Below are 14,736 nucleotides of genomic sequence, written 5' to 3' on the forward strand. Positions count from 1 at the left end.
ATGCAGTGGTTTTTCCCCTTCAAACACCCTTCTCCCTATGTTGCCTCATGCTCCAGGCGTATCTGTTTACCTTGAGCCAAAGTATTTGCTGCCACACATTCCTCTGTTTACTTGCCTTAGCTGCATACACAATAGATAAGCCCCTTCCAGTAACGGGCAAGTTGGAAGCAGAACCCCCACCCCCTTGCTGGTTCCTCTGGCAGTGCAAAAACTACAGGAGTCTGGTGAAGAATCAATATTTCTTTGCACAAAGAAATGGAAAACTCTTTTATTAACACCTTCACAAAGTTACACGACTTAAATGAATAAACATGCGAGAGTTAAAACTGAGGTCTGAAAAGCTGCACAAGTTACAGAATTACAGCAGGTAGCATAAAAAGGAAATCAAACTGGAGTTTGAAATAGCTGCTGGCAAATGCTTCTGAGGCACGTCGGTGAGGGTTGTACTTTGAATCTGTCCACGAGAGCGAGCCGAGTCCCTGGAAAACAGCAGAACAAAAGACACAGATGTATATATTCTTGGACCCAGCAATTACGGGTGACCCTATGGGGATGATCTCATTGTAGGTGGTTGAAAGCAACAATTAGAAATGTGACTTATTTATTTGGGGAAACCTGCTGCAAGTACTTCCGAAGGAAAACAGCAGAGCCACGGTACTGTTGACCAATGGTTTAAAGTCGGCAAAAGGCATGTGAGTCTCACCCTTTAACATCTCCTTCATGGGAGATGAAAAAGAAAGGAGGTACCCCATCAGTAGGCCCGACTTTATGCTAGTGGGCATAAGATCAGCTGTGCCGTAATCACTTGCTTATGCCCTGCATGTTTACACAGAAAAAAGACCTCGGACTCCCAGTGTATTGCAGCCAGCATTGCTGGGGAAATGCCATGGAGACCTCACCTGCACAGGTAGGAGAAAGAAGCAGGAGGGGACAATGCTGCAGCAGCAGGTCAGGCTTCAGTGCTTCCCCACTTTAAATAAACTTCCTGAAAGTTAAACAAGTTTAACCTGTTCTGGTCAGCACAGTAGCGATCGGACCTTCTGTCCACCGGGCATCATGGGCATTCTCTGTTTGGCTCCTTTTTGAGCGGCTGGGCCTGGGCCAAGCAGAGGGAGGGAGAAGGAAGCAACTCTGGGATGAAGAGAAGGAAAAACTGTCCAGTGGGGCAAGCGGCCTGATCTCTTAAGCCAAGCTTAGGGAACCTCTGTCAGATGCAGTTTTGGATGAGCTCTCACAGGCTGCATTCTAGTGGAGGGTGAGCCAAAAATTCAAACATCAACAACATATATAAGCTTAAAGTCCTTGCTACCAGGCACTAAGCCTCAGGAGAGGTGTTTCAACTTCATGGAATACAGAAAAACCGGAAAGCTGAAAACTGCCGAACAGCCAGAGGCTGGGGGTGGGCAAGACCAGGCCTGCTGGGGAAGGCCAGACAGGGCCACGGCTCAGTGGTCAGACCTGGACCATGACTGAGGAAATACCTTGTCTCCATTTGGGCCCACTTCCATGCGAGGCTCATTTCTGAAAGTCATCTATTGTCTGATACGGATGAATGTATTTTTTTAATTTATAAATTTATTGACCACTGAAAAACCTGATGGGGCTCTCTAAGCAAAGTATATGACGTATATTCATATAAATGACCCATAGGGTTTGCCGGTTTGCCAATCTCAAGAATTACTTCAGAACTAGCAGTTTGTAATGATGCTTCGATTTGCAGAATTTATCCATGTATTTTAGTAAACCGTATTCATTGCTCCCAAGTTTTATTTTTCTAGGTTCTGACTTTGTAATTTCTGAGATTTTGTATTTCTGAAATTAACTTTTATCTTTTGGAAAGTTGTGAAACCTCTGACCAAACCCAACAAGCGCTTATCTTACTGTACTGTAAGAGAGCAACGGTAGAACAAATACACATGCATGCATCATCCCGTGCCTTTGACATCAAGCGATGGTTTGTGCGCAAACAGCCACTCTAGGTCAAGTCATTTCACCTCTAAAACTCTGGCTCCCGAGTGCAGGCAGTGCCCATACTGCAGTTCTAATGGAAGAGGAGACTGCTTTGCACGACCAATGAGCGAGCGCAGGAGAACATGCGAACCACCCACAATGCTTTGCAAACTAATTGTTGGGTGGTGGCCCCCCCCACCCCCAGGAGGTTTCCATGTTCCCTGGAAGCTGGGCTGCTTTTGAAGAAGACAGAGGCTCCGCATTCTGGACACCCACGGTGTACTGGCGGGGGCAGCGACCGCCTGCCCAAAATGCAGCAGCAACACCTTCCAAGTTGCACCTGCAGCTCTGGCTTCAAGCCAGTGCAATCTTGTAGCCCTTCACAAGGCACTGAACGGAAGGCCAGATGGAGGCTTGACTCAGGCCCGGTCCCTGTTCGTAACACCCGCTTAACGCTCGCTGGCTGGTGATGTCAGCTTGCACCGATTGTCAGCTCTCCTGGCGTACCGAAGGCACGAAAGAACGGGTACTTTCCGCACTAAGCGGTAACTTGAAGGCAATTCTCACCTGTTGAGCAGCTATTACAGGCCTGCCTTTCAGTGTGCAATTTCTTCCACAGGCTAACAGGCAATTGTCAAAAGAAAGATGGCACACACTTGCTGAGTTGCTGCCACTCCCTCACTCCCGAAGAATCCGAGGGGACCAGTGCTTGACCGTGACTGGGGAGAGCTGTGGGCCTTGGACCTAACCTACTTCACAGGGTTGTTAAGAAGACCCCAAAACTGGCAGCTGGGCTACGGGCCACCTACACTGCCCACAGCTCCTTGCAAATGAAAAGGGAACTATGTGACAAAACACCTCTATTATTACTGGGTTTAAGGAGTGTTACCTGAGGCCTGCTTGGAATCTCTTCTGGGCTTGCTCTGCTGCTGGAGGACACTGAATGGGCTGGCTCACATGCCCACTGCGTTGCACCATGGCCTGGGTCAGGGGCCATTTAGAATATTCCAGCTTGGGGTGTGGCCACCCTGGCTTGCTGCGCCATCCAAGCTGGGCACGGCTGGGTTGTCAGCTTGGTTGAGAAACCACTGGAAACCATGGTGCGCAGAGGGTTGTGGCTTGTTTGCTAAGCATGTCAACAAGGCTGCCTCACTGGATTAATAAACAAATGCCGCTTTTTAGATTAAAAAACAGTTTATAGTACTAAAGGAGTGTAAAGCTCTGCCTCAAAGTGAAGGTGCTGAATCTTTTTTCAGCCCAAGGAACTAATTGCATTTCGCAGAAGCCTGTAGGAATTGCTTCCCAGGGCCAAAAGCAAAAGGGCAGAGCCAGAAATATCAGTGAATTTTACTTCCAGCCACTAAGACTGAAGAGCAGCATTTCAGCTTTTCAGAAGAGAGAAAAGACTGTGCAAAAGGTGGGAAGTTACCAAAGGAACCATCATCTAGAGAAAGGGCTGCAGTGAGATTTAGCCAGCAGAGTTCAGGCTCCGTATCCTGCCTTTAAAAGGTGCACAACATGCCTGCTGAACCTCAGCTAAGCATTCCTCCTGCAGCACCTAGACTGTTCTCATGGCCACCCAAGAACAGTGAGAAAAATAATGTGCAAGATAAAAGCAGTCACGCTAAATCGTAATATATGCAGGTAACCGAACTGAGCTTTCCTTGGGTCAGATCCCTTTTTTAATGCAACACACACATCCCATCCCAGTGAGATGCTCCTATTTTGTGAACTTTTCCACAAAATAGGACTGGCTAAAGCGGCTGCCTGAAACTGTTGTGCTGCTGCCAGAAATTCTGGGCAAGGGAGTGACAGCGCAGCGATAACCTTCATACATGTTCTTCTGTGCTCGCTCATTGGTCATGCAAAGCAGTGTTCACTTCCTTTTTTGTTAAAAAGGAATGTTTCTGGACATGGGGCCAAGAGAACTAGAAGGGAGGTGTGTGTTTCAAGCACCATCCTAGGCTTCAGGTCCAGAATGCAGTCTGAAGCTACACAACCTCTCATGACATCCATTTTTGGAGGAAAGATGCAACAGACTGGCTCAATTCAGACATTGTTCCAAACCATGAAAGCCACCATAAAAATCCAAAGCACAGTTTGGACATTCAAATGCCTATCGGTGAAACAACACAACATCTCCTTGTCTGCTTTTGTTTCCCACCTACTCTATGCTGGACCTGTTAAACTCAGTTTCACTTCCATGGTACATGGTAAGCCTTCTGAGCAAGAAGGATCACCTTAACTATGGCCTGGGAAACCATACATTAAGTGCAAGAACAGAACAAACTGTGTTTGGCAAACCAGCTTCGAACCACGCTGCCAAGGTGCACTCTGGCATTCCCTTGCAAATAACGGTTCAAGAGCTGATGCAGGTTGAGATGTAAATCAAAGTCTTGGCATGACGTCTGAATTCAGTCACTAATGGAGCATCATGGAGGAGCCCTGAAGGATAAATTACAGCTTGTTGATTTACGTTGATTTCTGTTTGCAGATTCGCCTGCACACCCATTCCAAGGGTGGGGAGAAAGACACAATATGAACGGAAATGCAGTGCACAAATTACAGACTGCTTCCCTGGGCCATATCCAATGCTACCACAACACCAGTATAAACTGCCACATTCTCATTAGGGCTTGTTAGGAAAAGCAGCAATTAGCTGTTAAAATTTGGTGGCAAGCGGCTGCTTTTTGCTTTTGCCTGGCAGGCCCTAATGAGGTTGCTCTAATGTTGCCTTATGCTTGGGCAACATTAATTCCAGCACAGCTGTGACAGTTTTGGATAGTACACCCCAGCTACTTCAATAACCACACCTTAAAATCAGGATGGGTACCTACCGAAATATCAACAGAAACAGGTTTTGCATCCTCTTGGCTTTCCATGGCATTCCATGTTTCCTGATAAGAGAAAAAAAATCTATTTACTAACCAAAAAACTCTAGACTCTAAAATCTAAAGCAGATAAAAGAGAAAGCAATTCATAATATCACAACTAAAAGACATAAAACCAACCATTAAAAAAGCTTTAGAAGAAAAAAAAAGCATTTGTAATGTTTTAAGTTCTTAGTTACATTATTTGTCCATAAATGCTAGGATTACAAGTTACTAGTTATGAGGTTTTACATTTGTTTAATAGGGAATAATTTGCTCGAATTAAACTGACCAAGCTAAGGCTTTTTAGATGACTAGAACAAATTAAACTTTTTAATATGAAATTTTAGGTGGTTATCTTAAAACCTCTCCCTATAATCTAAAATAGAACTTGCTAATTGGTACTCTTCCCTGCTTTTATTGGTTATATTAAGATAAATTAAGTGAGATTAAAATCTTATTTGATTTATTTACCTTTGCAAATGAAGACCGTTTTAAGGGTTACACATCCTCTGCCTCTGACGAAAGCGACCGCAATTAGTCAAGTCAGAAAGTCTTTAAAAGCTTTGTGTTTATTGCTTCCAGCACGGAGCGAGGTTGTCATTAAGGTACCAAAATTCTCAAAAAACAAAAGAAAATAAAAAATCCAATGTTGCACTAGTGAAGAAATGCTCAACAAGATGAAAACTAGGTCACAGGTGTTTGTCTCTTTTTATCTTTGTTTTGTTTTGTTTCAGAAAATGCATTAACTATTTTAAACCAAGAATTTGTTTTTAAAATGTGGCATTCCAGCAGATCAATACCATTTGGATATTTCCTTTAAAAAAGCCTTTAAGACTATATTGTGTGTATAGGTGGAAGTATAAATATATATATATAATGAAATGAACCTTTAGGTTTATACCATTTTATTAAAAAAAAAAAAAGAAGTAGCACAATGTTTTAGTAGGAGCCATTTTATGTTGATCATGGTTAATCACTCCCTCTCTGTTTACTACTATTTATGAAGGTTTTTAAATAAATAATGCATACTCTCACACACACTGATTTTTCTTTCAAAAGTTTATTTAGTATCAAGCAAGATTAAACTTTGCTTAACACTACAGAACATTTCAAGACTCGAGTTACAAAATACCACATTATTTGCATTTGTGATCTGCTTCTCTTTTTACGCATGTTTGCAAGAGAAAAACTAGCAAAATGGTTGAAAGATAAAACTATAAGAACTAAATTGTTGAAAACCTTTAAAATAAAAGGTTACGCTTAGGTTAAAATAATGGATTAACATATTTAGTAAACCTAGCTGTTTTTAACACTAGTTAATCAAAGGTTATTTTTTTTTCTCTTTTTTGTGTGTTTTGATCGCCTATTTTTTTTTTTTTTTCCAAATACAATCTGGAAATAACAAAGCTCCTCGTTTCATGTCTTCCTGTCCAGGTTTTTCATTCGGCAAAAAATAGATTAAGCTCAGTCCGTCCATTCAGATTAAGCACTTTGATTTTAATAAAAAGGGATTGTTCATAGAAAAAAATTACTTTGAACAGTATACAGGACTGGTGGAGATTGGGTATTTCACAACATCAGACAGTATAATCAGTATCTGGCATATGGCTGCTCTCTGTAGGCTCCCTTTGCTGTTCTCGCCGGAGGTGCCTTGTGTCTTGAGTTGGTCCAGTCTTCCTGTCCTGAAATAAGAAGCGCAAACACAGTTCAGTAGTGGTTTTCCTACAAACCGCTGTGACATAGTTTCACAACAATTTGGTACTGGAGGAGAAGGCTTGCAAGCCATCTTGCATGACAGAAAAGGTCTAGCTGGTTTCTCCCAGAGGCCTGAGCTTCCAGACCATGCCATCTCAGGTTGCAAGTGGAGGCTTCCATGGAATGCTCCTCTAACTTTTGGGTGGAAAAGCATTCGACTATCTGAGCCCCCTGGTAAAATCCAGGCACAAGTCTATCTCCTGAGTAAAAAGTAAGCCTGAGACTTCAAGGAAACTGATTTCTTCCAAGTAACCTTTTGAAGCTTCCTATTTTCTCCAGATGCACTTATATACCCAGTTTCAATCTTTCCCCTTTTAAGAACAATTTTATGGCTGCAGGGTAGTCTATAAAATATTTTAATAGAAGGAAAAAAGAAGGAAAGTACAGAATGGAATGACAAAGCAAAGAAGAATGGTTTATGTGACTTTTGCTAGAGAAAAAATAGTATACAAATTATTTGTATTTGTACAAATTTGCATTTGTACTATTTGTAGTTGTTCTATTTGTACAAATAGTATACAAATGTGCGATTCAAAATCTCCTTAACTGCAAGTTAGTAGTTTGGTTCATCAACAACAAAACAAGCGAACAAACAAAAAGGGACAAGAGTTCAGAGAAATAACACATTTTTTTCTAATGAAAGCTGTTTGCAGAAAAAGCAACGGCCAACAAGAGTAAAACAAATTAATCTATAATAGCTCACAGAAGTTTAAAAACAACTGTAGCATTAACACCCTTTAAAAGAAGTAGTACCTCAAGAAAGCTCATGGAGATAAAACCTTCTTTAAAACTTTTCCACAGGCAAGCAGTGATGGCAAGAGGAATGCTTCCTTTGGGAGAAAGTCAGATCCAGGGCACCATTAAAAGGCCTTTTCTTAGTTCCCGGCTGTCATGTATCTAGAGAGCTACCTTGGAAACTGAATGAAGCTCTCAGGAGGGCTATTATGAAGGCAGGAGGAGGAGCGGCCAAGGCGACACGCAGGTGCAGGCCACCAAAGGGTCCAGACCACCAGTGGTTTGAGAGCCGAGCCCAGAAAGACACGGATGACCAGTGAAGCTGGTGGAGGAGGGGTGGGCAATTTGCAGACCGCCAATATTTCGGCCTTCACCTCCCATCATCCCTCCCCCATTGGCTATGCTGGCTGGAAAGCCAGGCTATCTGGAGGGCCACACACTGTGGCAAAGGAGCACCATCAGAGCCACACACCCGTATTACAGAGCAGTGGAAATGCCCGACCGGCACTCTCATCCGCATTTTTAATGGGGCGCTTCCCCAGGCGACGCATCACAGCACTGGTGGCCGCAGTGGGCCGGGAAGAGTGGAACACAGTCGGTCTGGAAGGAAGGGTCCGGCAACCTCTGGGTGCCTCGCTTGATGTGTCTGCGCCAAGCACATTGCAGGCCTCCGTGTGGAAGCGTCTGCTGTGCCGAGGAAAGCCGAAGCCGGCCCCTGCTGCCAGGCAGCTCCGCTTCAAGCCGAAGCATAAAAGGATCAAAGCCACGCAAGCCCACAGAGACCAATTTAGCCTGTTGCGAGGGGCCAAAAGGAGGCTCGGGGCGACCTTTCCCTTTTGATACAACTGTGTAATCAGCTGCTTCCCTTCAAGGTGAATGGTGCACCGTTCTGCTCATGACACGCAGACGGTCCTGCGTGGGGGAACCATTTAATATGACAAACAAACCCAAGTCGAGGGGCACAGCTGCTTGAGGGAAGAGATGCGTCTCTCTCTCTCTCTCGCTCTCTTTTTAAATCCACTGCACTTCAAAGAGTCCCCAGAAAATGCTTATCCGTCATGTCCCCGAAAAATGTTACTATATCCATTAGCGAGAAAATTATGAGTCACTCGCCCTGACAACAAGCAAGTCGTGGTGTGTTTGTGTGTGCGCGCATGCAGGCATTCAGCATCATGCCTGATCGAAGTCTGAGTCCCGCTGATCTCTAGCCAAAGGTTTGGCTTTTATCCCCAAAGCAAAGGTGTCTCTCAACATGCGTTGTGTGACTAATCCATAACAGATTTCTTTAATTAAACCTGTCACCACTACACTTGCGTGCTTTTAATTTTTTAAAATTAGTCCTCGTGATTAGCGTGTCGTTTCAGCTCTGCGAGTTAAGCTTTATCAACTGCCCTCGCTCTTCCACTGTCTCCTGCCCATTTAAAACGCCTTTCATAATCTATGTGTGATGACTTCCTGCTTGAATCTGTCGAAGTGGCACAGAGAAGCAAACCTACGGTGCTGAAAATGCCTGTAGGCCAAGCCAAAACTGTTCAAAGCTGGGTTCTGATTCAACGGAGAAGTTGAATTCAGAACGAGGCCGAGGGTAGCTGCACAGCTCCTGACATGAGCCCAAGGAGACGTAGGCGGCAGCCGGGCATGCTAAAAGCCGGCAGGAGCTTCCCACACGACCTCTCAAACAACACACCACAGCTCTGCTGTTCTACACGCGTGGCCACCTCATTCCACAGCTGCGAAGAACTCAGCCGGAGCCCTTTCCTCCAAGGGGCTGCTCTTCCCAGTCGTATGTGGGGCCAACATTGCTACTCCCATCAGTGCCTACATCAAGCCCAACTCCCTTTCTGGGCAATCTTCTTCTTTACCACTGGCCATCCTCTCTCAACCGAAACCAAGCCTAATTATGTGGGAAATGTATTTGCATCTATTAATCCCTTCCTACTTGGGTCTCTTCCCTCTTTTACTCTCCCCTCTGTCAAAATTTGGACGGTAGACTTCGAGACCACTCTTCTGAATTTAGGTTACTTTGCAAATGGCCTGTATAATGATTGCATTATTCCCATTAGCACAGGGAGTACTATGCCAGGGAGATCAAAGGCAGGTGAGTGCAGGTAGGAAAATGATTCGTTGACAAGAGAAAAACCAGAAAGGCTGTTTTGAATTTGAGCAGACTGCTTGCTGGGGCCCTTGAGGAGACCTGACCTGGCTCAGCACCGTGCACAGAAGGAAGCGCTGCATGAGCGATCAGGGCAAGGGGTGCTGGCTGCTGGCGACTGTGCTACTGTTTACCCACTCAGCTCCACAGCAACAAGTGGAGTGTGTCTCACATCCATGCGTCTCATGGGATGCCCTTCTCCCTGCTGCAGGTAAGTCTGTTTGAAAGCTGCTCTGCTCTGCCTGTCGAGCCTCAAAGAGAGCCATGCAGCCGTGTTGCATCGGTATTCAAAAGACGAGATGGCTGGCCACTTCGAGCCCAGCCGGTTCCAGCGTGTCGAGGCCAGAGCAGCCTTGGCCCTTCACAGGCACAGCACAGCATTCTTTCGGCTGCAAAGTCCGGTTGCCACAAGGTGGTAAGTGGCAGGATTGACAGAAGGAGAAGCACTTGCAGAAGGGCTTGGTCTGACCCAGCGGGGCTCTTCCTACGGTCTGGGGCCTTAGCAGAGCATGATTCTGTTTCGCACGTGGCCAGCAGATGCCCGGGAGAATCCCACAAGCAGGACACAAGGGCCACATCGCCTCCAGCTCCTGTTCCCCAAGTCACACGCTGCCTCCGATGCGGGAGATACAGTACAGCATCACAACAAGCAGCCTTCTCCAGCAGGGATAGCAAGCATCCAGAGGCATCTGCCCTTGGCTTGGAGGTAGTTGGTGGCCCTCATGACCGGCGGCTCTTGAGAGTCTCCTCCTCCTTCATACACCCGTCTGACCCCCTTTAGAACTGACTAATGGTGGCCACCACCAATTCCATAGTGTAGCAGCGCCCTGTGTGTGAAAGCATTTCTTGGGTTTGTCTGGCCAGCTTTCTCCCACCATTCAGCTTTGAGGGATAACGCCCAGTTTGAGGACTATGAGACAGGGAGCGAAACTTCTCCCCATCCACTTCGTTCATGCCATACAAAATTTAATCAACCACTCCAGGGCTGATCATCCGAGGCCACTCTCGAAGTGTGTGAAAGCAAGGCTTTGGTAAAAGGCTGCACATCCAAAATGCTTGAGAGCCTCTTTCTGTACTTAAAGGAACTTCCAGCACATTATAGTTACTCACTGTAAGAATCGTATGTCTCCTCACTCAGCCCATGGGCGTAATCGTAGTAATCGGCCCCGCTGTTTGGAAAGAGCAAACAGAATCCAGCTGTAAGAAAAGGTTAAGTTACAGCTCCCCCTCTCCCTAATGGCTCGAGAGAAGAATAACTTGTCTCCTGCAGCTTCATTCTCCCCGTTCCGTCAGAAACAGAGAGGAGCTACTGCTGAGTTTGAGCCATACAGAATCCCCCCCCCCCCCGGTCCCACTTATTGTGCACTACAAGTCGAGCACCTGAGGATAATCTTTCTATCAATCGTGAACCGTTTGCAAGTTCGCACACACCGGCCAGGGTCACATGATCGCTGAGGAAAGGGGGCTGCATGCCAGCCGTGTGTGCCACCATTTGCCTGATTTCTCTTGCAGGATGCAGGTTGCAGGTTGCCTGCCATCCTAACTTTGAGGCATGTGGCAAGGGTGCCCCCTCGCCCCCCCACCCCAATCCCATGGCTTGCTGTAGAGCTTTGCAGTGGTTTCAAAGCCATTCCCCATCATGAACATTGCCAGATTCAGACAGTACGCCACCCCATGGACCATGAGGGAAAGCAGGCCAATGACAGGCTGTGTGAATGGGGAAAAGGATGCATAGAAACATAGAAACAGAGCGAGTCAGAAGGGACCCCCCGGGCCATCTAGTCTGACCTCCGGCACCAGCAGGCTCCGCTCACGACATGCCCACCATGTGCATGTCCAGCCTATCCTTGAACACCCGCACCGATGGGGCCTCAGCCACCTCCCGTGGGAGCCCCTTCCACACCCTCGGGGTCCTGATTGTCAGGAAGTGCTTCCTGGCATCCAAATGGAACCTGGGTTCCCTGAGCTTTGCTCCGTTGGAGCACATCCTGCCCTCCTTTGCAGGGGAGAACAGGGTTCTGATTCCCCCTCCATGCACCATGGTTTCTTTTTCTCAGTGACCATGTGAACCTGGCTTTCATCAACACTGGGTATATTTTGTGGCTGGCAATCATGATTCCAAAGCTTGAATGCTGGAAGGATAGTTTTTCCCTAAGGGTAACCACTCAAAGGTGGGGCACACATCTTGAATGCAGAAGATCCCAAACTCTTTAGCATCTCCAGTCCGAGCAGGGACTTAGGAATAGGGCTGGGAATCTTTCAAGAGCCACTCCCAGTTGGAGCAGACATTTCTTGGGTTAATAACCAGGCAGCTATAAACATTCATAAGAGAACTGGATATATCACAGTCATGTAAAGTAGAGTCATTTAAAATATTTAGATACTCTATTATTTATTTATTTATTAAAGTTTTTGTATGCCATCCCCTTGGTATATAGCCTCGGGATGGCTCACACAAATAAATAAATTTAACAAATACTGTTAAAACCCGGAAACACCCTGACTGCACAAATAAAACCTATAAATATTTGACATTGCTAAAATACTTTTTGAATAAAAAGGTCTTGGTCTGGCGCCGAAAAATAAATAACGACAGTGCCAGGCGGACCTCTCTGGGGAGCGCATTCCACAGATGGGGTGCCACTGCAGAGAAAGCCCTCCTCCGGGTACTTTGCTTCCCGATGACTCTCCCGGAGGGCTCCCGGAGGAGGGCCTCTGCTGCCGATCTCAAGGGGTGGGAGGGCAAATATGGAAGCAGGCGTTCCTTTAGGTATCCAGGTCCCAAACTCTAACCAGTTTTGATTCCAGAAAGGCTTCCAAATTAAAACTACCAAAAGATAAGCCGACATCAACAAAACCACCAGAAAATCTGCAATATCTTAAAATGTGAATTATGCTCTGAAAGCCCAGGGGATTAAAGATTTTCTCCTAGCCTCTGAAGGAAAGCAATGTTGGTGCCAGGTGAACCTTCCTGGGGAGGACATGGACATGGCACCATGGCCAAAATGGCCCCCTCTTTGGTTGTTGTGTGGATCATGCCTAAGAAGTACATGGCAGCTCTGTATCCTTTCCCCCCATCAGTGAATCAACCAGTTTAATGATGGTGTGCCTTTCAGAATGGTGCAAACATGAAGGGGCTAAAGAATGAAGGGGTTCTCATTGGTCACTGACCAGCTAAACCCTTCTAATGAACTAAGAGATGCAGGAATCACACCTTAAACTTCCTATCGCTGCCACAGAGCCCCAGGTGCTCCCTCTAACTCACTGTGGAGACAACTAGGCTAAGACCATGCAGGGTTCTCACATGATGTCTCACTCTGCAGAAAGTCCAAGTCTCCTGCCAGAAAACTCTTTCCATGTAAGATTCATCTACCACAGTGTGTTGCGCTGCGTCATGCGGTTTGCCTAACATGGGATGCTGAGCTTCACAGTAATCCTGCCTGGGGAAGCGCTCTCAGCTGACACTAATCGTGGAAGGAGAGGCTGGCTGTGTCCACCATTCTGGGTCTTCTGAGTGAAGAACCCCTAGTCAGTTTCCCAGAAGAATCTGAAGCAGCATTTCCCCAAGCGATCTGCACTCTGCGCCAAACATCCCCTCAGTAGCCGCACCAGCAGTAGCTCTTCTGACCAGCACAGGCCCCCCGGAAAAACGCACAGAAAAACACTCATCCTGAGATAGAGAATCCCAAACTGACATTTGTCATCATTCCGTACAGTATCTGATTACTTATTGCAGGACTCATCAAGGCTGCAGGCCTAAAGCAGCTGAGCCCCCTTTCCCCCACCTGTCAATCCTGTCAGAATTACTTTGTCTGGGCTTCATTTTACAAACCTAAGAGCCTGTTAAACCAAAAATGACTTGCCTTTCATGGCGTGTAAGCAGCAAAACCAATAATCCTTGGTCGGGAGGAAAAGTCACTTATTTACATTGAAGGTATATGAAAACCCCTCAAATGTTATTAGCTGGCGAAGCCTTCAGCACCAATAATCACATCAAAAAGTTACAATGTGAGATGACTGGAGATGTTTGCCAGAGTGCGGCCTGCCATTCTGTGGGCCTGCCCAGCCCGTCCTACATGTAATTGAATGACGCTCCCGCAGCCTTTCCTTGACAGTCAGGCTGAAATGCTCCAAGCTGCTTATTAAATATGAAATGGTCACGGAAGATAGCCGCAGAAAGCAGGAATAGATACCTGGAAGGCTGAGCGGGTTCAGAGGGGTGCCCTGGCCAGCCTTTCACTGGCCCTGGCCCAAATGTTGTCTTCCTAGCTAGAGGGATGAAGGAGGAAAAAGTTTGGGGCTGTTTTTCCCTGTTTTGTGTAAGATTTGCTTCTGAGGTGCGAGCTGTCAAAGGGGAATACAAGCTGCATCATGTCCAAGGCATTGGTCATCAATGTCCAACCAACTGAAAATAAATAATTTTTAGAAGCTTTCTGTCTGAAAGACAACACTCTGCACATGCCCACCAGTGTTCTCACCTTAAAAAAGTGTTTTGTGCTTTGTACGTTTTGCTCTTTGTACAGGGGTGGAGCCTAAAATGGGCTTAAGAGACCTGCCAGAGGCTACAGATCGAGGGAGAGAAGGGGGGACTGAACAGTGGCCAGTTGCTTTTCCTTGACATGGTCAGCCCCATCCTGGCAGAAGAAAGGGGAAATATGTCCTTCAGGCAGACGAAATGAGCTTCTCCCTTGCAGGAAGCATTCAGCTGCCCCACAGAAGCAAGGTGAGAAGCTGAATGCCACTGAGAGAAGGATGCGAGCAGGCCCAGGAAGGAGGGTGCTGCCTTCCGCATCCATCAAGAATTTGGTCTCCGCATCTTGTTGGAGGCAAAGGAGACAAGCGGAAGAGCTGGTACATGGGAGGTGGCAGCCTTGCAGGACACAACCAAACCCCAAATCTGGTGCTTCTCGCCATCCACTGGGAAGGATCCAAGGCAGCCTTCAAGAGGGGAAAGAGAACTGAAGATCTGCTGTCCCTCTCAAAGATTTGTGCCTGGGCACACTTTCCTTGGTGCAGAATGAGGGAACTAACCCCTGTCCCTGGTGTTTTTGCTATCCCCCCTCCCTCTTCTCCTTTATGTAAGGGACCCCTGTAGATGCATTACTCTGTGGCACTAGGGAAAAGATGTCCAGCACCTGCACACAAGGGAGCCCACACCGCTCTGCAGGGAAAACAAAAGGATCCACAGAAGCATCCAGTTGTCTTTTGCCTGGCATGTCTCCCCGTGAAGTCTGCCCCCTGGAACGCCTGCCTGCTTAGGCCTACAACAGC

The 14,736-nt window shown here is 46.6% G+C and overlaps 1 protein-coding gene across 3 annotated transcripts in view; it reads right to left on the minus strand.

Moving 5' to 3' along the window:
• Positions 1-244: 244 nt before the first annotated feature.
• KHDRBS3 (KH RNA binding domain containing, signal transduction associated 3) overlaps positions 245-14,736 on the minus strand; it is a 107,860-nt gene continuing 93,368 nt past the window's right edge. The window contains exons 8-12 of one of the 3 annotated variants that reach the window (XR_006416878.1): positions 10,576-10,634; positions 6,356-6,505; positions 5,295-5,439; positions 4,788-4,847; positions 245-479 (exon numbers count right to left, since the gene is read on the minus strand). Coding sequence is in view for 1 of the 3 variants with exons in the window: in XM_044452817.1 (XP_044308752.1) it covers positions 6,414-6,505; positions 10,576-10,634 (151 nt within the window). In the remaining 2 variants the exon portion in view is untranslated. Of the gene's footprint in view, positions 480-4,787; positions 4,848-5,294; positions 5,440-6,299; positions 6,506-10,575; positions 10,635-14,736 lie in introns of those variants that run through there. The other 2 variants (XR_006416877.1, XM_044452817.1) reach the window with 2 other exon arrangements.

The sequence above is a fragment of the Varanus komodoensis genome, unplaced genomic scaffold (assembly GCF_004798865.1).
Source record: "Varanus komodoensis strain SLA01 unplaced genomic scaffold, ASM479886v1 scaffold75, whole genome shotgun sequence".
Taxonomy (NCBI): domain Eukaryota; kingdom Metazoa; phylum Chordata; class Lepidosauria; order Squamata; family Varanidae; genus Varanus; species Varanus komodoensis.